The sequence below is a fragment of the Melospiza georgiana genome, chromosome 8 (genome assembly GCF_028018845.1).
Source record: "Melospiza georgiana isolate bMelGeo1 chromosome 8, bMelGeo1.pri, whole genome shotgun sequence".
In the NCBI taxonomy this organism is placed as follows: Eukaryota; Metazoa; Chordata; class Aves; order Passeriformes; family Passerellidae; genus Melospiza; species Melospiza georgiana.
This window is the reverse complement of record NC_080437.1, coordinates 8,764,633-8,787,071: the sequence shown is the minus strand read 5'-3', so window position 1 is coordinate 8,787,071 and position 22,439 is coordinate 8,764,633. Positions and strand designations below refer to the sequence as shown.

The 22,439-nt window shown below is 43.4% G+C and overlaps 1 protein-coding gene across 16 annotated transcripts in view; it reads right to left on the bottom strand.

The window, feature by feature from the left end:
• ANK3 (ankyrin 3) overlaps nt 1-22,439 on the bottom strand; it is a 280,780-nt gene that overhangs the window by 73,337 nt on the left and 185,004 nt on the right. For all 16 annotated transcript variants that reach the window (XM_058028741.1, XM_058028737.1, XM_058028738.1 and 13 more), the window contains exons 17-22: nt 19,152-19,349; nt 16,328-16,426; nt 8,844-8,942; nt 8,650-8,748; nt 8,241-8,336; nt 5,186-5,258 (exon numbers count right to left, since the gene is read on the bottom strand). In XM_058028741.1, the coding sequence (XP_057884724.1) occupies nt 5,186-5,258; nt 8,241-8,336; nt 8,650-8,748; nt 8,844-8,942; nt 16,328-16,426; nt 19,152-19,349 (664 nt within the window). The remainder of the gene's footprint in view (nt 1-5,185; nt 5,259-8,240; nt 8,337-8,649; nt 8,749-8,843; nt 8,943-16,327; nt 16,427-19,151; nt 19,350-22,439) is intronic.

The following is a 22,439-nucleotide window of genomic DNA, read 5'->3' as shown; positions in this document are numbered from 1 at the left end:
GGGGGATGGAGCCCACCCTGGGCACATCCCCTCCCTCCGTCTGGGGCTGCTGGACACGGAGGGAACCGCACCGATGCTGGGAGGCGAGGAAGCGAGAGATCCGGGCGACTTTCAGCAACTACCAACTGAGCCACTAAATGTGGAAACTTCTGCCCCTGCAATACCTGGAGAAAAGCGCTACGCTACCGAGGAGGCATTTTCTTTAAGGGCATCGTTTGTCAAAGGCAGTGAGAACGAAGGCCCATTCAGTCGAGCCGTAAAACACATCAGATGCTATCCTGCTCCGCAGCTAATCCAGCCGGGGCAGGATTACTCTGATGAAATGCGCTCATCAAAGGAAAAGCTGCGCCTAGGAGTGGTGATTTCAAAGAATTCCACACATTGTTTGGTGATCGTGGGAGGCACACAGAATGGGTGGTGCACGTTTCAGCAATCCCACTCTGTTTAATTAGGTGCTGCAGCCTAATCCTCCGCGCTCCAGGTAACCCTGAGCGCCGTGTTTGCTCTCGGCACACGGAATTCCTGCGGAGAAGGTCCCAGGAAAGAGTGAACACAAAACTCCGAACGCAAACACAGAGAAATGCCCAACAATGAGGCACCGATGAAAAGACACCAACAATGGATGCGAAGACAGCACCGAGGATGGCAAACCGCACTGCTTTGCTGCCTTTGCCATCCTTCCCTTCCTAACAGGCCACACGTTGAGGAAAGGCGATGTCCCTGCTAATGGTTAAACACAGCTATCACAAGTAGAGGAAACAGCTCAAAGTCCAGGGAAAAACAGCAGCAGTAGTCAAAGCAAGGCCCATCAGTTCTAGTGCACCCTGTCTCAGACAGCAGCCACATCTCACAGCACAGCATGGGAACACGGACCAGCAGAAGTACTCCAGGACATTTTTCTAGCTGGCACTGGTTGGAGCACAGGTTTACAAAACCTGAAAGAGGGTTTGTATAGTCATGAACACGTTTTTGGGTGTTTTTTCCCCTTTTTAAATTCTTCCAGTCACACTTTGAACTCGTGTAGACGTTTTATGCTCCCCACACCAAGGACCCTTGCAAGAAGTCATAAAAGTCAACTACCTCCGGCAGGAGGAGCAGCCCTTTCAAGCTGGATCTGCCTCTTGTGGTTTCACTGATGGCCCATATTTTTAGACTTCTGGAGAGCAGCAAGCACTGCTGCTCACTTTGCCACCCATTTTATGTTCCAGCCTATCCCTCACTCAATTTGTTTGGTTTTATTTTCTGGGATAGAAGGTTTGGAGGTGTTTTTAGTCTTTTCTCCCCAAGAATATTTTTCTTACCTCTTATCATCTTTCTCATCCCAAGTTTTCCCTGTTTTCCTGGTCCCCCAGCATGTCTCCTACAGCTGGGAACTGCAGGAGCACAGGGTTAGGTGTTCTTTTTAGAGGCCAGTGAGAAACACAGGCTTCTCTGGCAGCAGGAGAGAAGGCATCATGTGGCTTGGGAAAAGTCCCAGACAAAATTTAATCATAGGCTGGGATCCAGATGAGCATTTGTCGCTTGGCTCTGCTAAAGATACCTGAGGATTTCGCCACTCCTTCATCACAGCCTGTCCAGAGCTGTCCTGATGGCAGCAGAGGCAGAGCCACAGGGAAAAGGAGGATGTTTCAAGTTGTAGCCAAGGTTTTGGTTTCACAAAGTATGGAGAAAGGCCAGTACCAAACCACTGAAACGTTTATGAACCTGTGAAATTTTATGGAGCCAAAGAAACTCTGAAAACTGAGCTTAAAAAATATAATAAATCAACCACACCCAAAACAACCAGTAACAGATTTTTCATGCATGGTGATGTTCTGACCTGTCTTACATGCACTCAAACTGCTGTATCCCAGCACCTACTCAGGGATCAGGCAGTGTGCATTCACGTTCTGTTAGGACATCTGTCTAATCTTCCAGGGATTGATTAGCATGATACTTATTATCACTGAGGCAGGCATCTCCATTAAATGGGTTTAAAACTGTGTCCTGGTTTACACACAAAAAGTTTGTTATCTCCTGAAGGCCAAATAAAAAATATAAATAAATTCAAAGCTCAAGAATAACTGGTTTTTCATAATGTCTAAACTCTCCACGCCTGATTAGGTTTATGGATGGAATTTTTTTTTTTTTTTTTTTTTTTTTTTTTGCAGTGTAGCAGTTTCCCAACACTTAACCTCACTTGGGCTGACTTGCCAGAACAGTCTAGGAAAAAGAATAAAAAAAAAAATCTCTTCTCAACCAGTTTGACTCCAAACCAAACTGTCCTCAGCAGGGAAGAGAAATTACACAATTCCCATGTAAATACTTATTTAGTGGGCACAGCAAGACATAAAACACAAGGAAATGGTTTCCTGACATTTGTCCCTGAGCTCTGAGTCTCTACTTTCCAAATTTCTCTTATGAGAGAAACCTTGAGGGTTGTGGCTCATTGAGAAGCCATTCAACAAGTCTGTCTCACTGAAGAGTTTTGGCTGATGATATGAACACCAGCCAAGCCAGGGAGAGCTTGGATTTGTTTGCTAAATTTGTGCCTTTCTCCTGCTTGGAAATCAGCTCCCTGGCTCAGAGACTTGTCAGAGTGCCTCAGCATCTTGAACAGATTTGTTTCGACTGGTGTGAGTGGATGCTCTGTATATAAATACCCCACTAACACTGAGTGATGGGCGTCACCGAGTTGTCTTTACAGATCTGCAAATCAGGGAAGAGACACAGGCCAGTGGTTATCGCCTCAAAGCCTGCAATTCATCACAAGCCTTGCAAAACCCTGTTATCTGATTTGTGAGCTCCCTTTCAGCCTGGGTTTGAAAAAGACCCTGTCACCTCAGCATCACAGGACAGCCTGGGTTGTGAGGAACCTTAAAGATCATCTTGTTCCAACTCTGCTGCCACGGACAGGGACACCTTCCACCCGACCAGGTTGCTCAAAGCCACGTCCAGCCTGGCCTTGGACACTTTCAGGGATGGAGCACCCAAATCTTCGCTGGGAAACCTGCTTTAGCTTCTCACCACCCTCAGAGTGAAAAATTTCTTCCTAATTTTGAATATAAACCTACCCTCTTTCAGCTTAAATCCAGGGAACCAATTGTATTCCCCTTAAGGTACCAAGTACAATTGCACCAATTGTACTTGGTACCTTAAATCCAAGGAATCAATTGTACTCCACTTGTCCTGTCAGAACATGCCCTTGTAAAAAGTCCCTCTCAAACTTCCCTATAGGTCCCATTTAGGTACTGGAAGGTGCTCTAAGGCCTCCCTGGAACCTTCTCCTGGATGAACAACCCCAAGTCCCTCAGCCTGGCTTCACAGGAGAGGTGCTCCAGCCCTCTGATCATCTTTGTGGCCTCTTCTGGACTTGCTCCAACAGCTCCATGTCCTTCTCACATTGGGAACCCAAAGCTGGATGCAGCAATCCGGGTGGGGTCTGCTGAGAGCTGCCCATGGTGCTCTGGATGCTGCCCAGGACACAGTTGGACATTTCTGGGCTGCAAGTGCACATTGCCAGGTCATGTTGAGCTTCTCTTTTACCAACAGCCTCAAGTTCTTCTCCTCAGGGCTGTTCCAAATCCATTCTCCACTCAGCCTGGATTTATGCTTGGGATTGCCCCCATCTGGATGCAGGACCTTGCACTTGGCCTTGCTGAGCACCATGAGTTTCACAGAGTGCCACCTCTCCAGCCTGTCCAGGTCCCTCTGGGTGGCATCCCTCCCCTCCAGCATGTCACCCACACCACAGAGCAAACCTGCAGAGGGTGCACTGATCCCACTGTCCACACTGCCAACAAAACTGAAATGGCACCAGCTCCAACACCAGTCCCTGAGGAATGGCACAGATCACTGGTCTCCCCTTGGACACTGAGCCTTTGAGCACAACTCTGAGTGCCCCATCCAGCCAATTCCTCAGCCCCAGAGCTGTCCATGCATCAGATCTCCCTCTCCAGTTTAGACACAAGGATGCAGAGCAGGACTGTTTTGTATAAATGACTCTCTCAGCTCCCCTGGCAACAACATGGGTGCAGAACACAGTCTGCAACATGCAAGGAACCAATTGTACTACCTGCTTTAGTCAGGGACGAGAATAAACCTCCCCAGACTTGGCTTTCAAAAGGATCCCCTAGGTTACAATTGACATTTTTAGCTCCAGCACCCAGGCTCCCCACAGGGTGTTTCTGGTCTGCACCTCTCTGTGCAGAGGGACACAGCAATTCCTGCCCTGCTCACCCACACTGCTATGCATCAGTGTTCCTGTCAGCTGGAACAATGCAGTGTTTGGAGCAGGACAATGGCCCAGGAGAGCTATTTGGGAAACATGTATGTATGGTAAGAACATGATCCTTTTGGAGCTGCACAATGACAGATGGGGAACAAACCAAAAGCCTCGATGCATGAATTAAACAAGAGCTGCACACAATGGACTGAAATATCTTTTACACCTTGCTGCTTGAATGCTATGAAAATTAGAAGTAAATACATCAATAGGGACGAGGAAAGAGAGGTTGACTAAAGGAAAACAAGAAAATGGAGCACAGTCATTTGTTTTTAAAAAAACCCAAGAACATTGTTGTTTCCACCATTACCTTCAACTATCAGCCATTTCTTCCAAAGTGTTTTGATATCTTACCCTCTTGTCCAGTATTTCATTTTTCAGTTCAAACAATAAAACATTTATTCACTTTAAAGAAGCATCAGCAAAATGATTATTCCAGGAAAGTGAAGGTAATTTGATCAAAAAATCATAAGAAATTCAGAAAAAAATGTTAGAGGATTATCAGCAATAGCTCCAAGAATTTTTGAAAGCACTCTTAATTGTAAAGCAGAAGTTATTGTTAGTGGGATAATAAGAAAATTATCCGAAAGGATTAGTTTTCAGATAGATGAAATAAAGGGAAGAGGATTAAGTTAAATATCAGTGCAATACAAAAATGCACAAATACCTTCTTCAACATCAGACAAATATTCAGCATCACTGAGTATTTCAGGGGCATTGGCTTTACGCACTGCATGATTTAAATAAACAAAACAATTAAAGAAAAGCACATACTATTGATGTGTCAACAAAAATCAATGTACAACAATAACAGATGTGCAATGACCATATCCAGCAAATAATGTGTGTTAGTCTGGGGTTTTTTAAACAGACATTTCTTACAACCACAAAGAGTGGAAAAAAAATTAAAGTTTTTAATACCTTCATCATCAGACATATCAAGAACTTCATTCATGGTTTCTGGTACATTCATTTTGTGCTTTTCTGTAACAGTCTGTAATAGAAAAAAGCAATTTTAGAGCATATTTTTTCTTAAAATTCTAGTTATTTTTAAAATTAAATGCAAGATAAGGTTTTTATCTGCAGTTAGAAAAACAACACATTTTTTAGCTTCCTAATCACTTTCTATTTTAAAGACACATTGAACTATAAATTAAAAAGACTACAGAAATAGGCAATATTATATTTGTTTTTTTAATGATGTTCATATTGTCGTAGCAGAAAAAGCTCAAGCAGTAAGCTTAGATGATGATATCAAAAGAAGAATCTAATATACTGAAATGAACTTCATTTTAGGGGGCTTAATAAGGACTCTAGGTAGTAATCTAAATTTTAAGAGAGTAGTATGTCATCTCTAATAAAACCAAACCTTCTGAGCAAAGTATTTCTCCTTGGACATCAGAAGAATTCCGCAATTTGGGAGCAGCTGAACCTATGTGAATTTTTTTCAGAGGTGCCTCAGCATGAATTGTGTGTTTTTCCCACAAATGAGAACAATTGTAACCACATGCAGGCTAAATGATACCCCTGAAGGGCTTCGTGCATGAAAGACATTCAGAAGTGGTTGCAGGGTTTTTATCCCTATGTTTATATTGATTCAGATTCAAAGACCAATATAAAGAAAAACAAAAGCAGAAAAGACAGTTCTGAATGCACCTGAAATCTGTTCCTAGAATACCTGTATCCTGAGAATGACGTGCACATGTACTTTTTACTTTTCCAGCACAACAACCATGGGTAGAGGTCTGGGTCAGACCAGAACTTCTGCAGAGGTATCATTCAAGGAGTGCAGTGGAATTAAAAACAAAACCAACCAAAATGAAACAAAACCACAAAAAACCAAAAAAAAAAAAAACAAAAAAAAAAAAAAAAACACCAAAAAACCCACCAAACCTAACCTCAAACAAAAACCCACTCCCATCTTTATGGGGATTTCAGATTGTATTTTTTTTAACCACCATTACTTCTCATGCTTCATAAGCAAATAAGAAATCATTAAGAAGTTGAGGATGGCAAAATAGCCTTTCCATTTTCACGTATTTTAAAAGATTTCAGTTTTTCTCTGGCCTTATGAGCACTCACTTGGCATTTCATGTTTCTTAGGCTACTGCCATCACTTGATATAGGCAGAAGAGCTCCTCCATGCTCAAACATTACAAAACCTACAGAAAATCCTAATGCAATTCATTTTGTGGGAATTGCAAAGATTTTAAAAACATTATTAAACCAGCAAAATCACAGGACTTTTTTCCAGGTCCTACTGGGTTTTTTTTTAAATTGGTGTTTGAGTATAACTTATAGTAAAATTAGCTACATTAATCCCTGATGCCTTTAAATTTAGCTTTGGGAGTTGTTTAGCCACAAGCCTCAAAATATAAGTCTCAGCAGACAAACTGAATTTTTAAAACCCTCAACTGTAAATCAGATTTCACATCTAGACTTCCAAGATCCAAAACTACACACTGATAAGCAGAATATTCTGATTTTAATGGAAATTATTTCTGGGCTTCTCTTTAGAGTAGGTATTTGAGGTTGTATAGGTCTTTGAGCATCTAACATTTCCTCCAGCACAATTCAGAGCCTGACCCACCATCTCTCTACTCTTCATGTACAGAAGATAAATGGTCAGTCACTTTATGAGGACAAACATTCCCAGCACCTTGGTTTTGAAAGCCAAGAACAGCCTTGTGATATTGAGAGATTTTAGCACAAATATGTGGTTTTCCTGCAGCTACCTAATTAAACAATAGGTAGTCATTCAAGTTTTGCTATCCTGTATAATATTCTCCAATCAAATTCTTCTGTGTGGAAAAATGTTTTGTAATCTTTCTAAAGAGAAATTTATTCCTGAGAAAACAGAGAGAAAATGCATAAGGAAAAAAAAATCAGCATTAATTTCTAGCATATTCCTTTATATTACCTTTTGTGTGGATTTTCTGTAAACTACTGAAACCATAGCCAGGAAGAAAAGGTTCATGCAGTAAGAGAACTAAAATCTGCCTGTCATCCCAAAAGCTCATCATATTGCAACCACCTGCTTGCACAGAGAGACCACACAAAGGGGCAATGGCAAAACATGGAACACACAAAGTAACTCTTTTCCACACCGGGTATGTCTAAAAACACATACATGTGCGTTTTATCTTTTTAATCAGAAAAAGGAAAATAGTTACTGAAAGCCAATATTCTGAATTTATGTTCTTCAGACCAAATTTGGGCTTTATTACTGTGGTAATGCATGGAGGTACCTTGCCTCAGAAAACTTCTTCAGAGAGCAATTTGGCAAAACAGTAGCGAACAAAAGATCCTTCTGAGACATATTCTGGATTCTGTGAGTGTTCCTGACAGCAGGTAATGTTTGACCACTGCTAGTCCCCTCAGTGTCTCCTGGCTAATGCTTCCTGAGAGGCAGGACACACAAGCTGGAGTTCTCATCCACATCAGGGAATGGGGATTTGGGGTTTCAGGGGCTGGCTGTGGCTGCTTGCAGAATACAGCCTCTCACCATCCCATGGAAGGGGCCAGAAACCACACAATGAGGAGCTTTCAAGCAAATTCCAACCATTTTTTAAATATTGGAATGGGTTCTCTTAGGTCAAATTCAAGCCATTAAGCATCAGATGGTCGGGAAATGCTCTCAAGCAGCTTCTGTTTACACAAGCCTGCAGGAGCATCTTTTCAGCAGCAAAATTGTTCCCTAAACAACAAGATGTGTGGACAAACATTGTACGGAGAAACGCTGCAGTTTTACCAGTCCTTTTTCTGCTCAGTTGGTGCTCTTTCTCTGCACATCCTCACAGTGCCTACTACCTTAAAAACAGACAGCTCATGTTTCACTTAATATCGACTTTATACTGCTAAAAAGAAATAGGTGACTGGAATCTTGGTAGTCATGTAACTACACAAAGTTTGGTCATAGTCATACTCTGGCTTTGGGAAAATTCTTCCATTCCCTGCTGAAGTGAGCTGTACTTACAATTGTAGTCATGGTCTCCTCTGTCACCACCTTCAGCGTGTCAACAACTGAAATGTAGCCAAGTCGCTTAGCAATGGCCAGGGCAGTGTTTCCATTCTAGCAATTGAAACATTCGTAACACAAGTTGAACGTTAGCAAGGGGAGGCGTAGGAAATGCTGGTTAATTAGGGAAGATTGTAAAATAAAATAAAAATTGTTTATGTTTTCTGATGGAAGTAAATATTTGGGTAGCAGGATATATAAGTGGGGTGAAATGGGATGAAAATGAAAAGGTTTTCAGATGTTTGTTCTCCCTCTCCCATCAAATCTCTGGGAGAGATGATGGAGCAGAGGATGTGGTGGTGATGGAAACAGGCTTCCCCTGCTCTTTTCCTGTCCCACCAGAGCCCTTTCCCAGGCCAGCACTTACCACAGTGAGCTCGTTGGGCGCGGCGCCGTGCTGGAGCAGGACGTTGATGATGTGCGTGTGCCCCTGCTGCGCCGCCTGGTGCAGCGGCGTGTACCCGTTCTGCAGGCACCAGGAGAGAAAGAAAGCAACCCTGAGGTGGGCACAGCACTCACACACAGCAGGGCAGCCCCCCCAGGGACAGCTGGGACACTCACCTTCGTTTTGGCGTTGACTTTTGCAGAATGCTGCAGGAGGAAGTTGACGATTTTTATGTTTCCGTAGTGGCAGCCAACGTGCAAAGGAGTGTATCCCATCTAGAATGAACAGCAGCAGTTAGTAGAGGGGGATATCACACACGTGCACTGATTTAAAACAAAAAAAAGTTAAAAAAAGCAAACAGGCATGAAACAGGAAAAATCCCATTAAGGTTTAGTTCTTTGGACTATGTGAAAAATCCTCCAGCCTTGAAAAAAACCACACTTCTCACGAAAGTCAATTAAAGTGCTCAGTGAGTAAGTCCACCAGCTCCCTCAGTGCCTTCAAGTGGATCCCATCTGAACCCATAGACATGTGTGTGTGTCTCTAGGTGGTGTTGCAGGTTGCTGACCACTTCCCTTGGACTATGGAGTGGTTCACACAAGGTTACCTAATTTCAGTTGTATTAACACAGGCTAGGAGATGGTAGCTGTGAAAGTTACTTTAAATTTGTGTGTGCCATTCATTTCCAGTTAATGATATACCCTTTGCCATCTAAAGAAACCACTAACTTTGACAACCAGGATGAGTTAATCAGTGCCAGAAACAGCACTGAACTGAAATTCCATTGGCATCAGCAGAATGAAACTTTCTGCTGACTTATGTGAACATTGGATCAGATGCCAAATGACTACAAGGAACTTTCCCTGCACAGAATAATGGCCCACAGTGGTAAGAACTGGAGCAGTAGCTTAAACGTCATCGTGAACTGTACACATGGAGCTCATCTTACAGATATTGTTAGTCTAAGGTTGGCCAAATGACTTCCTGTTCCTAGGAGAGCCTGGAGTCTGACTCTGACAGGGCTCCCTGGGCTGCCCAGAGCCTTGATTCCCCAGCAGAGTGATGACTCACAGTCATGTACCTCAAACACAGCTTCTACAGCCCCTGCCTCTACACGGGCCAAAGATAAACTCAGATTAAAGGATGGCCAAGCTATCCAAACAGTTCAAAAAGCAGAAAAAAAAAAAAAATAAGGCTGTGAGACCTTGTCCTACAAAATCTTAATTCCCTTCTCCCTCTTCAAAATACAGGCCTCTTAACATGACCAGCAAGGTCAAGAAAAAAAAAAAAGACAGCATAAAACCAACTGGAGAGATGAAATCCAAAGTCAAGGACCACCTGCCAAGAACCCCCTGTGAATAACCCCAAAACATTAAAATCTGGAGCATATCAGAGAGCCAAGACCAGCTGATCTCAGCTTTCCCTTTGAAGTGATCTGTAAAGGCTCCTCTCCAGCCTGTAACAATGAATGCTGAGAAAGGAGCTCTCAAACCCCCCATATTTACTGCAGTGCAATGACAGTTTCCTTCTAGAAATGGTACACACAGAGACGTACACATGGTGCCTACAGAAATGGCTGGAGGAGCAATTACTGATGCTCTCTGACAATCCTGACCAATCTGCTGTTTAAATCAGAGACTAAGTGAAACCTTTTGCACTGTTAATTGGGAGGAGAAGGAGGAAATCATGACATTTCCAGGGTCACAATCCAGCTGGATCTGGAGGAGGCTCCTCTGAGGCTCTGATGTTGTGTGTGGCAGCTGGAGGGGTGTGCACTGAAAGGCAGCTCCTGCCACGGGCACTGTACACGTCCCCAGCAGCCTTGTGGGCACCTGCTGAGCCTGCTGGCAAAGCACCAGTCCCCTGCCTGAGGTCCTTGGAGGGTCCTGGGAGCTCCTTTTTTAAGTTTGCTGTAGCCTGTGGTCCCCTTGTGTCAGGTCCTGTTTGGGCCTGCAGCCGCTGACAGCAGAGGGACAGAGATGTGACACAGTGCCACTGCTGGCTGGCCCTCAGCACAGGACATCTTCCTGCTCCCAGCCGCCAGTGAGGGCATGGCCAAAGTGAAACTGGTCAGCAAAATGCCCTCTCAGTGCCTGAAACCTGGGAGGACATCCCTGACTGCTCAGGTGCCTGCACTCAGCTCCTGCCAGCTCAGGAAGGCACAGTGATTGTACCCCAGGATCCCCAATGAACCAAGGTATTCTACTGACTGCTCTGAAACACTCCAGCTGGCTGATTCTGCAATTACACAATTAAATTAACAATAAAAGCAGCAATTCTCAAGGCTACTTGAGCTTGCTACTTTCTTTGTCTACAGAAAGGTGCCTGGGAGGCTAAAATATTTTGCTTCAAAAGATATTAATAATTAACCCACCCACAAACAGACAAAACCCCAAAACAACAAAAACCCCATTAAAATAACCCCAAAACCAAAAGCAGAAACAGAACAAAACCCAGCTCACAATTACATAAATTTCTGCACAGCCATTCAGGCTTAGTTTTAATTACTGGCAAAGCACTAAGGGATTTAGGAGGCACAATAATATTGAAAAAGTTACTTCCAAGAAAACCAGGGCTTTTGTTTAACACAGCTCTAACAGACATCACCTTCTGGCTGTCTTACAGAATGAGCAGCACCAGGGGAGTTAGCAGCTGGGAAGCTACAATAGGTGCCAAGAAAAAAGAAAATCAGAAATACTGAACTTTTCATTTCTAATGGAACACATAAAGAATTCCTTATTCTCTTGCCCTTCAATTTTTACTTTTGAGGGGAATTATCACAAGTCTTGTATATCACGTCAGTGAATTACTTTAATATCCTCCACTGGCAATAACCATAAATCTCAGCAGCTTGAATTACTGCATCTTTCTAGTCATGCTGACTCTCAAGCTGCTCAGTTTTTGTTTTTCTGCCGTAAATGTCAGACAATGAAGCTACAGCATTGTTGTTTACAGAGCTAGAAATTGCTTTAGATCCAAAGATCACAAAGGCCTGACTGAATGAAACAGGCCAACCTAAGTGTACACACACAGACACTTCCCTGCCTTGCTGAATCAGGACCTAACATGCTGCAATACCTTGCAAAGGTTCATTATTGCACATTATCAGGCTGGAAATTTTCATAGAAACTTCTTGCTAACAACTGAGCACATACAGAGAGCCAAGGAGAGAAAGATAATGCACCATGAAGATAAACTGAAGACCTGAATTTGAGTATTTGTGCTGTAGGAAAGCGATTTTCTCTCAATAGTACTTCCCTGCCTCCCTCCCACTCTCCCTGCCTTCTTCTTATCTCTTCCTGCATCTGAGAATTAGATATTCCACTGGAAAAGCTGGATCACTGTTATGATCTCAGGCTGCTATGGGGCTCCTGTCAGAACAAAGCAGGCAGACCTGAATAAATCTGAAATAAAAATCCTAGCTCAACCCGCAAAAGAACATCGTGACCTCTCAGCCACCACTGTCTCCTACCAAAACTACAGTTTTAGAAACAAAAGGCATTTTAATACAGGCTTTGTTTCCCAGACAGTCACCAGCCAGGGACTGGGAGACCATCAGTTCCCCCAGGGGAGCCCCAACACCAAGAGCAGTGTAGAGACTGACTAAAATAAAATCTCCAAACCCTGCTTTTCATCCTTGACTGAAGCTGCACTTTGCTCTCAGTCTGCCTTTGCCAGTCCATCACAGTACTGCTGTATCCCACAGCCACACTCTCCAATGGGATAAAAACAGTGGAAAAATGACATGTGGGGACCTGCTGAGCCATGAAACAATATTTACTCGTGCCAACTAGCAGCACAAAAGCCCTGAAACAAAAGCAACATCACATGTACCAGGACATCTTTTGACACTCAGCATGACCCCCAGAGAAGGGATATCTGCTCACAGCCATGGCTCCAGACTGATTTTCAACTCCCAATATTACTGTGAATGGATGAGCATGCCTTGTATTAAGCATGATACTGCACAGCACATTTTCAGCACCAAAAACTCATTTAGCATACCTAAATTCAGGCAAACAAATGCAATGTCAGAGTAGACAAGAGCTGCTGCCTTTGCTGCAGGACATAACATGCCTTCTGTGAACACCAAGTTCAAATATTAAATCTTTCTAAATTGAAACATGTCAATTTAGAAACATGTCAAACTTTACCACCTGAAGTGTGTTTTCTAACGTGGCTGAGTTTAAACTACTTAACAAAATTTCATTTTCAAGTTGCAGAAGCAGCCTTATGGCCTCTCAGGCACTGGTTCTGCCCTGCTGCACCAGTGTTGTTTACACTTCAGCATTGATTTAGACTCCTGCAGCTCTGGGATTAGAGGCTATTTAGTTAATTGATGCAGCAAAACCAGAAGGATCCCACAACACTATTAATAAATGCACTTCATAACCAGAAGCTATTCTTCCTTTCATGCTTTTTTCTACTACAAAGGTCAGGAAAAAAATTTCTTGGGAGGGAAACCACCCAAAGAGAGACCCACATATGCAACTGTTCACTTCTGAGAGCAATTCTGAAAATGCTCATAACAGGCAGAACTGATCCTAATAATACAGACTAATCCCCTGTACAAGTGATTTTCTGCAATACTGGATTTTTTTTTCTTCCCTGATACAGCTTCAAGATGCAAAATGTGTTTCTGCTCCATCTTCTCCTTTAACCACCTGAAAACCCCCCAGAGTGTGAGCAGGGTGAGAACCCCATGTGTCAGAACTGCAGACTCTAGATGTTTCCCCAGGGAGGGTAAGTTATATATAAATGGTGACTAAAGACAAGGAAGATGATAGTTCATTGGTCCCTACTCAAGAGTTCAATGACCTGGTGATATTAAATTAAATGACATGGAGTGTTCTCCTATTGACAGGTACTGGGCTGGAGTGACACAATCTGTGCTTGCTTATCCTGGGAAAATGAGAAATAGGATAAGGAGGGAGAATGAAGAAATAAACAACAAAAAAAGCACTGCTGGACAGTCATCCACACCCTGAAATCTGAGGTAAGAGAAGCACATGGATGTGAAATGGAGGGAAGAAAACAGAAGGTTAGTGGTGACACTGGTAGCAGAGATCCCCAACGTAATGTCACTCTGAGCTGTGCTGCTTCACTGATTCTAAGGCACGGATGGCCACATCTCTGCTGCTGTGTGTCCAAAGGAATGAATCCCAACTGGACATGCTGGACAGGATTGTGCAAACATGCAAGCATAGCAACAGTGCCTCCAAAGCCAACTCAGCTGTTGCTTATCTTGTCCCCCAATGCCTCTGGTTTTAGAGGCAGGACGTACAGTTAATCCATCTAAATGGGAGAGCTTGTAACTGCAGGGCTGCTATTTTACAGGGCAATCATGTAACCTTCACTGTATAGAACATGAGGTCAAAGTATGGCCTCGTGGAAAAATAACATTTTTCCTTCATGTAGAAATTCAGGGTTTTCCAGGAAGGAATTTGGGTGATCATCACTTTATCCAGAAACGATTCCCTGCTAAAACACCCGGTACTGCATTGGCCCTTTCCTTTATCCCAGGATATATCCCTGTATCAGGCAGACAGCTCCATGTGGCTGGCTCTGTGGAGCCTGCAGGGCTCACTGCTGCACAAACCCAGCAGATGGGACCCTTCAGAAGCTCGTGGAAAAGCACCAAGCCCATGCCAGTGCATGAGCATTGAGCTCATTCCACTCTAACAGAGCCCTGCCAGGCATGTGGGCACCCTCCTCCCACGGAGCACACAGTGCCCTACAGCAGGGAGGGCTAACTAGGAGGACTAACTAGTAGGGGGAACAGGAGGAGAAGATGTTGTGGATGCTCTTCCCCACAGAAGCCTACAGGAGGGAGAATTTCCCCAGACAGGCGACTTCTTATAGCCCAAAGCAATCCTGCTTAAATACAACATAACTTCACCTATGAGTCCCTGAGCTGCTTCCTGACAATTATGGGGCAGCAAACAAGAGTGTACTGGGAACCTATTCTTTATTCACACTAGTTACACATATAACTGAGGAATGAGGGTGAACAACAAGAGATTCACTTCTGTCTCCTTTAAAAGTATATGGCTATTACTGACCCTGTTGCACACAGTAAAATATGACTGCATGTTCTGAATCTGAGTGCAGAGCTCCTGCAGCTGCACCAGGCTGTCCCTGGGACATGCCCTGCCTGCCTCTCAGCTGTGACAGTAGCTCAGAGGTTTCCACCACCCTAATGTGACTAAAAGGCCACTGCAGCCCAGAATGGGATCCTGTTTGGACACTGGAGAGCCAGCAAAGCAAACACGTGTGCCTGCCTGCACCTGTCAGTATAAATGTCCCCTCAGACTGCTTGCTATTTGTGGGACAGCCAAGAGCACTGCACAGAGGGGCACAGGCAAACACACTCAGATGAGTTGTATGGCTTGGGAGGTGATTCAGCTCTGGCCAAGTCAAAAGAACAGGTTCTGCAATGTCCTGCTACTGAAACCAACACCAGGTAGAAATTACCTCTAGGAAGGCAACCACATTTACCTGAAGAAACTGCGCAAAGAATGAACCAGGGCAGATCTCATCTGCTACTGGGTGATCCGACAGATAAGAACCCTGACTGATTCTTCTTTAAAATACAGACTGAGGACATGTTACAAAAGTATAAACCTGGAGATGCTCCTGGGATTTTAACAAAACTCTTTCAGGTTTACGTCAGGATACGTCACTGAAATCAGCAGTTGGTACAGTTGGAATTACACTGTAGAGAAATCAGATAACAATGACTTTTCCCTCTGCCACAGATTATAATCAGCTGAGCTGCAGCCAGACATGATGATGGACTCAGCCCTTTCTGAGCTGTCAGTGCAATGAGATAATATTGCTGGGCAGTCTGACACACCTGGACATTCCTGGGATGCAAGCACAGCACCCAACTTGTGGCATACACCTGGCACAGAGCTGTGAAAGCTACTCCTCTGCAACAGAGTGCAGCTCACATTGTGAGACCTGCTTCATTTAGCTGATTTGATCCACTACAGCCCAAGTATTTGATCTGAACTCATTTCTTGCCCAGCTAAAGGAATGCCTCCAAGATCTAGACAATGCATGAGGAATGTAAGTGCACACTGAGATCATTATCATTAAATTCTGTGCACTGTACATCATTAGGGAGCATAAAACCTCTTCTGCAAAGGGTCTTTGCTTCAGGACACGGATCTTAAAAAGCAATACTGTGAAGTAGGAGGTGTCATTGCTGGAGGTCCCAAAAACCATCCCCAGGCACCTTGAAAATCCAGGTCTCTTACTTAGGAGTCCAAATATTTAAGCAAAACTATTTTTAGGCAAGTAAATTTGAAATGGACCACCACTGCACATATGTATTTCACATTAGATAAGAGTTTCCTTACTCAATAACTAGATCAATCCCACTTACCTTCAGTGAAGCACAATAACAGGATACAATCTAAACCTATATTGATCTAAATATTTGGCAAGAAATAAGCTCACTGCTCAAAGGCTGAGCTTGACATTAAACACCCAAGTTTATGTATCTTCCATTTCTAGGATATATTCCGGAATAATTTATTACGAGGAATGTTTCCCTGCTGTGATTTCAGTTTCACCCTGAAATCAATTCCTAGCCCTGTCTGGAGGCTCATGGCTCCCTGGAAGGAAATATTTCATGTGACAGTGGTGCTCATACCTTTGTCTGTGCATCGACAGCAGCTCCCTGGTTAACCAGCACCTCTGCTACATTGACCCTGTCCTCTTGGGCAGCCAGGTGGAGGGGCGTCAGTCCGCTCTGCAAACCAGAAACAACAAATAACAATCTCCAGAGGAGGCACATGACCGCTAAAATGCAAATTCAGGTATCAATAAAACTCTAAACATCCTTAAAGAAGTTACAAATTCCACTTTGTTATCACACTGTTGATCAGCAGGAAAGTACAATTCAAAAGCCAGGAAGATGAGGTTTCTTTAAGACAAGGAACATTTCTCCATGCAGTGTTACATGTGGGATAGCAAATTAGAGCACTTTAAGGAAAAGTCACACAGTATTTTTTCCCTCCTAATTTACTTCCCTACAATGAGTCAGACTTTAAGAGCAATATTGAATCATTGTTTACACTTCTGCAAGTGTTTTACAATTGCTCAGTTTTATCCTTACCTTTTACTCCTCTACTTGCTCATTTTCAGACACAAACACAAAAGAATAAAACTGCATTTCTCTGAGATCAGGCCCATTTCTCTCTGCTCAGGGAGTATATAGACTCAATAGAAAATGCATACTGATAGCAATTTTTCTTATTTAAAACTCAAGATCTAAATATCCTTAAAAACTCAGAAAACTATGCAACTTTCTGCCACATAAAAGGGGTAGAAAATAAACAAAGAAGGAGAGAGAATCTGCTGAGGAGATGTTGTTAGGAATGAGAAAGAATATCCTTTCCTTGCAAATTATGGTTAATTTTCTCTCCTGTTCCTACAGGAACAGCACCAAGGACAGAAGAGCAAGTGGTAGCAGTTGTTCACATCAGGCAGGAACACTCATTAGGTTTCCTACCCTTGAACCCAAACCCATATCCATGGTGCATGCCCTACCAAGACCAGTTATTCTGATAAGAAAGCTTAGGTGGGTCACTGACACAAATATGTGACAGTAACCAACTATAAACTACCTAATGGAGCCTGGATATTAATGGCCAAGCCTTCTAAAAAGATCAAGTGCTCAGTATGGGGGCTCTGAGTATGCAGCTCCAAACCATCCTGAAGAAATAAATGCTCTTTTTACTCCCATTACAAAGCTGCAAAACTCAGAAGTCAGTGGGCTTTAAACATCTGGCTTTGAGTGTAGAGGTGCTGTGCTCTGAGGAAATGTGCATCCCTGAGAGAGCACGGAGGGGAATTACTCCCCAAAGGTGGTGTTATCAGCACAATGAGAAACTGGAGATTACAACTGAACAGATTGCTGCATGCTGCAGGTAATTAACCTCTGGTGGCACTGAATCAATGTGCCAAGCACTTCAATCAGGCTCCCTGTATCAGCCTCAGCAGCAAAATGGGATAGCCAATGGATGCAGAACGTGTACATGGCAAATTTCCCTGTGGGGATACTGCATAAGCCCCCACACAAGTTGAGACTTGTGGAGGAAAAAAAAACACATCTGCAAGAGAAGCTTTCTGAAGGAGGACCCACAAATAATAAGATTGGAAAGTTAGAAGCAGGAAAACACAGCAGCCCTGTGCAGAACACCCACTGCCTCAGAGGACACTGACTCTTCCAACCTGCTGAGAATAAGAAACATTTTCCATGAATAAAAATTTCTATAGCCTAATCTAGCCAAACAAATCCATTCTGAAACTGCACTTGACAATGCCAAATAACAATGTCAAGTGGGGCATTTAAAGAATTAAGGCTGCACATTTGCTAGAAACATTAGAGCAGACTTAATGGCCTATGAATTCATACATAAACTAAAATACATCAACTTTCCTACCACCAGGAGAAATGACACCAAAAATCACTGTGGGCTAAGGAACATATCCTGGGGAGGAAGAACCACTTATATTAAGGAACAAAACCCCAGAAAAAGTTGCTGTTATTATCCCATTTAAAAAGTCACCATCCTGAACAAGTCAGCTGTTACCAGGAGGTTGTAATATTTGTTACCATTCGCTGTTACATGTTACATTTTTTGTTATAAAATATTATAGTGCTAAAAAAGTTACAAATAAAAAAATACAAAAAAAAAAAGGGAAATTACAATAAATTACAAATAGAAAAAGAAAAAAGAAAATTACAATTACATATGTAACACTTGAAAAATGGGCAGGCATATTCCTAGAGGCTGATAAATGACGGGTGCCAGCCCCACAGCTCCCCTGTGGGGAAGATATTTTCTCTCTGGCCGTGCTTTGGCAGACCAGCATAAATTAATGCTGGATTGATAAATTCCCCTGCAGCATGAGTTATCACCAAACCCTGGGTACTACACAGGCTCCTTCAGTGTGACATGGCACGCTGCTCTTTGCTAGCAGACTGTCACAGACAATTTTTATGAAAAATCCTTTCGTTAGGATTTTTCCTCCTGAGAAGCTGAGAGGCCTCAGGAACAAAATGTAAACAATGGTTATCTGCTGCTGTGGAATGCAACAGATGGGTCTGTGACTATTAATGGCCAATCACAGCCCAGCTGGCTCGGACAGAGAGCCCGAGTCCCAAACCTTTGCTATCATTCTTTGCTATTCTATTCTGAGCTAGCCTTCTGATGAAACCTTTTCTTCAATTCTTTTAGTATAGTCTTAATGTAATATATATCATAAAATAATAAAACAAGCCTTCTGAGACATGGAGTCAGATCCTCGTCTCTTCCCTCATCCAAGAACCCCCGTGAACACCATCACAAGAGACGACAATGCGCGTTCAGACACCTGCGGCGGCGTTCGGGGGCCAAAACGTCACTGCAGGGCCCTCTCCTCCCCATCCCACTTTTCACAGCCTCAGCCCCGGGCAGGGGCACACCCACCTTGTTGCTGAGGCTGACGTTGGCGCTCCTGGCGAGCAGCAGGGACACCATGTCCACGTGCCCGTCCTGCGAGGCGAGGTGCAGCGGGGCGATGCCCTGCCGCGTGACGGCGTTGGCGTCGGCGCCGTACTCCAGCAGCGTGGTGGCTATGTCCATCTGGTTCTTCTTGGCAGCTATGTGCAGGGGGGTGTAACCGTTCTGCCAACAGAGAGCGCTTCACTGAGAGCTGCTCATTCAACAGGGTGATAAAATCACTTTTCTCTACCTCCCCGACTCTGTGAGTAATTGTGCCATTAGTCCTAAAAATTCTGTCAAACTCAGTCAAATGCAATGTTAACAAGCTGCATGAACCAATGTATCTGACCTTTAGGCAATCTTTTTTTTTTTTTTAAGTACTGCTAAAAAGAAGAGGATTCTGAAGTAAATTTTCAAATTTGGGCAAAAATATCTTTTCAGGAAAAGACAATCTATAGAAATAGAAGTTTGAGTTTTGTTTCATGGACATTTGCTCCTTTTCCTTAAATGTGCATAAAATCTTCAACAAACAGAAGAGCAGGATGTGTGTTCATAACTCAGAACAGCTGTTATTGTTTGAGTTTTTTCCCATTTCCCAGTGTGAACTAAAGCATCATGCACATGAAATATGGCCTTTCTTGCAGCATTTACCCTAAACCTTACTGACAAGCTGATTTTTTCAGATCAAGGAAAAACTGAAGCATGTAACTTCAGAGTCATGCATTCCTTATCTTTTTATTCCTTCCAATATGGGTACCTAGGGAGCCCACTACTAAAAATAAAAATGCAGTATCTATTGCCTGGTAAAATTTTGTAACTCTAAAAAGAGATAGATAGGCAGAAAATAGATAAATGGATATAAAGAATAACTGATCAGCACACAAATACCAAAACTCTGATGGAGGTAGGACCAGTTTGTGGTACAAATTGCAATGACTGTTTAGTCAAGAACTTCCTGTCTTTCAGAAATTTATTAGCCCTCATTTTCAAGTAAATGACAAATGTGCACACTGCACTTGAATATGAGACAAAGTCAGGGGGGATGAGACCCAAGCTGCATATAAACCATTTTGTATTTCTGTATGGCATCATAAGGACCATCTGCCTCTCAAATTATCCAGCCCAATAAAATCTACCTAAAGGCACAAAGCATTCACCTGGCTGGGCTCCTCCCTGCACCCACAGGGCAGCAGGGCTGGTCTGAAAAGGAAGAGATGCACAGCAATGCAGGGATGAGCAGGGAATAAATACATGGGGGCTCACCAATGATTACAACAGAGCTTCAATAGGAACCTGGCAGCAAGAGATGCACAGCACTAGTTTCATGTGGAAAAGGTTCTGTAACTTGCAAAATTCAATTCAAATTCAGTTCAGATCTTGGATATTAAGGTATTTGAAAATGACACTCAGGAAACACAGTGCCACAATCAATAAAGGAAGCACATGGCCACTGAATTTTCACTTTGAAGATAAAGTGCTTCAGGAAAAACAAGCATAATCCTCTCCCTTAGACTTCCTGCATGATACTGCCATGGAAAACAATCACTGCCACACGAGCACCTAATAAATCCTAAATACTACATGCTAAATCCTGCATATCTGCTAAAAAAACTCCTTGAAATGAAGCTCATATTACATTATATAAAATAACAAATGCAGTTTCCAAATTTCTTTTCCTCAGAAATGGGCATATATTGCTTTCAGTGGAATGGACAGCAGCAGGTTGCCACAAGAAGACAAAAAGAGAGCTGAAGAATAAAAGCTGAAATTCAGCTCAGTCCCAGTCTGCATCTTCTCCTCATAAGGGCAGCACTCTGTCACAATGCATAGATGGAGAAGGGAACAGAGAAGTTCAGAAGGAAGGGTATTGGGTTATTCTGCTTGCCAGGGAAAAGAGCAGAAAAGGGGAAAATTGTTAAAGATGAAAGGACAGAGGAAAACTAAGGCTTTGGGGATGGCATGATGAGAAAGAAAGGCACTGTAAAGTGGATGCTAAATTCAAATTAGGGATAAGCCGCACATGAAATTAGGCACAATTTTTGCCTATGAAAGAGAAGAATGGATCATCAGGATAACTGTACCACAGCACTAGACTCTGACATGCTCATTTCCCATACCCTGTCACTTACCACTCTTCAAGGCAAATTTTGCTGGGCTTGGCTAATGAGCCACTCTTAAATTAAGATCAGTGTTAAAGACAGTAGTGCCACAGGAAAGGCAACCACTGATGGAACTAACTGTGGAGCCAGTGATGAGATATGACATAACATTTATTTACTGGACCACATTTACAAAAAGTACAGGAAATCATCTGCTGTTACCAACATCATCTTTTGGATGAGTGCACAGCGGGTGCCCGAAGCAACAAACATGCTATGGTTAATTTTATTTAGTATTGATGCTCTGCTGGCTGCTGCCGGCTCACTTGCTGCAGAGCACTAACAAATGCTTTCTTTTAGGCACACTTACAGCTGGCACTTGGAGGCCTGAAGTGGCAGCTGCAGAACTGCTCTGTTACAGATGGGGAGGCTGAGGCGACCTGACACGGGGGTTTGTGCCATGCTGTACCACAGTCTGCAGGGCTTCCACCTGGTTTGGACTTCCCAAGCCCTCGGCAGGGGCTGCTGCAATCCCTGCCCCTGCAGGATGCTCAGCTCCCACTGGCAGCTTCTTTCAGTGAAAACTGGGTCAGTGCCTTCTCATCCTCTCCAGAAGGCCCTTCCTTCCCCGCAGTGGCATTTGAGAGTGCTGTGCTGCCGCAGTGAAAGATCAGAGATGCTCTGGCTGCCCCCCGCCCTGGGGCACTGCTCTGGCAGATCGCTGCTATCGACAGCATTGATTGGAAGCTGTGCTGCTGGCAGCCCGTGTTTATTTAACTTCCCCCTCCTTGCACCACCAACTCTGGGACCCCCACTCCATCCCCCCCTGCAGCCATGCAGAAGGGCTCCAGTGTATGGCTGCACTCAGCCATGTGTGAGAGGAAGGCACTGCCCATCTAACTACAATACTGCCTTTTCCATTAGCTCTCCCTTCTCCACAGGACTTTTCTTTTGCAGATTTAAGGAAATTGTCTGGGTTGCTTCAAATGAGGTATTTACACTGCACTTAATCTGCTTTAAGCTACATATGTTTCCATCCTGCTTTACCTAATGTTCCTGCTCAAATATCGATTATACTCTGATTGATTATAGTATTTATCCATCCCACACTTAAAACTGGGATCCACAAAAGAAATAGTTTAAGCTCCTCTAAAGTCTCTTTGTTTTATGCACT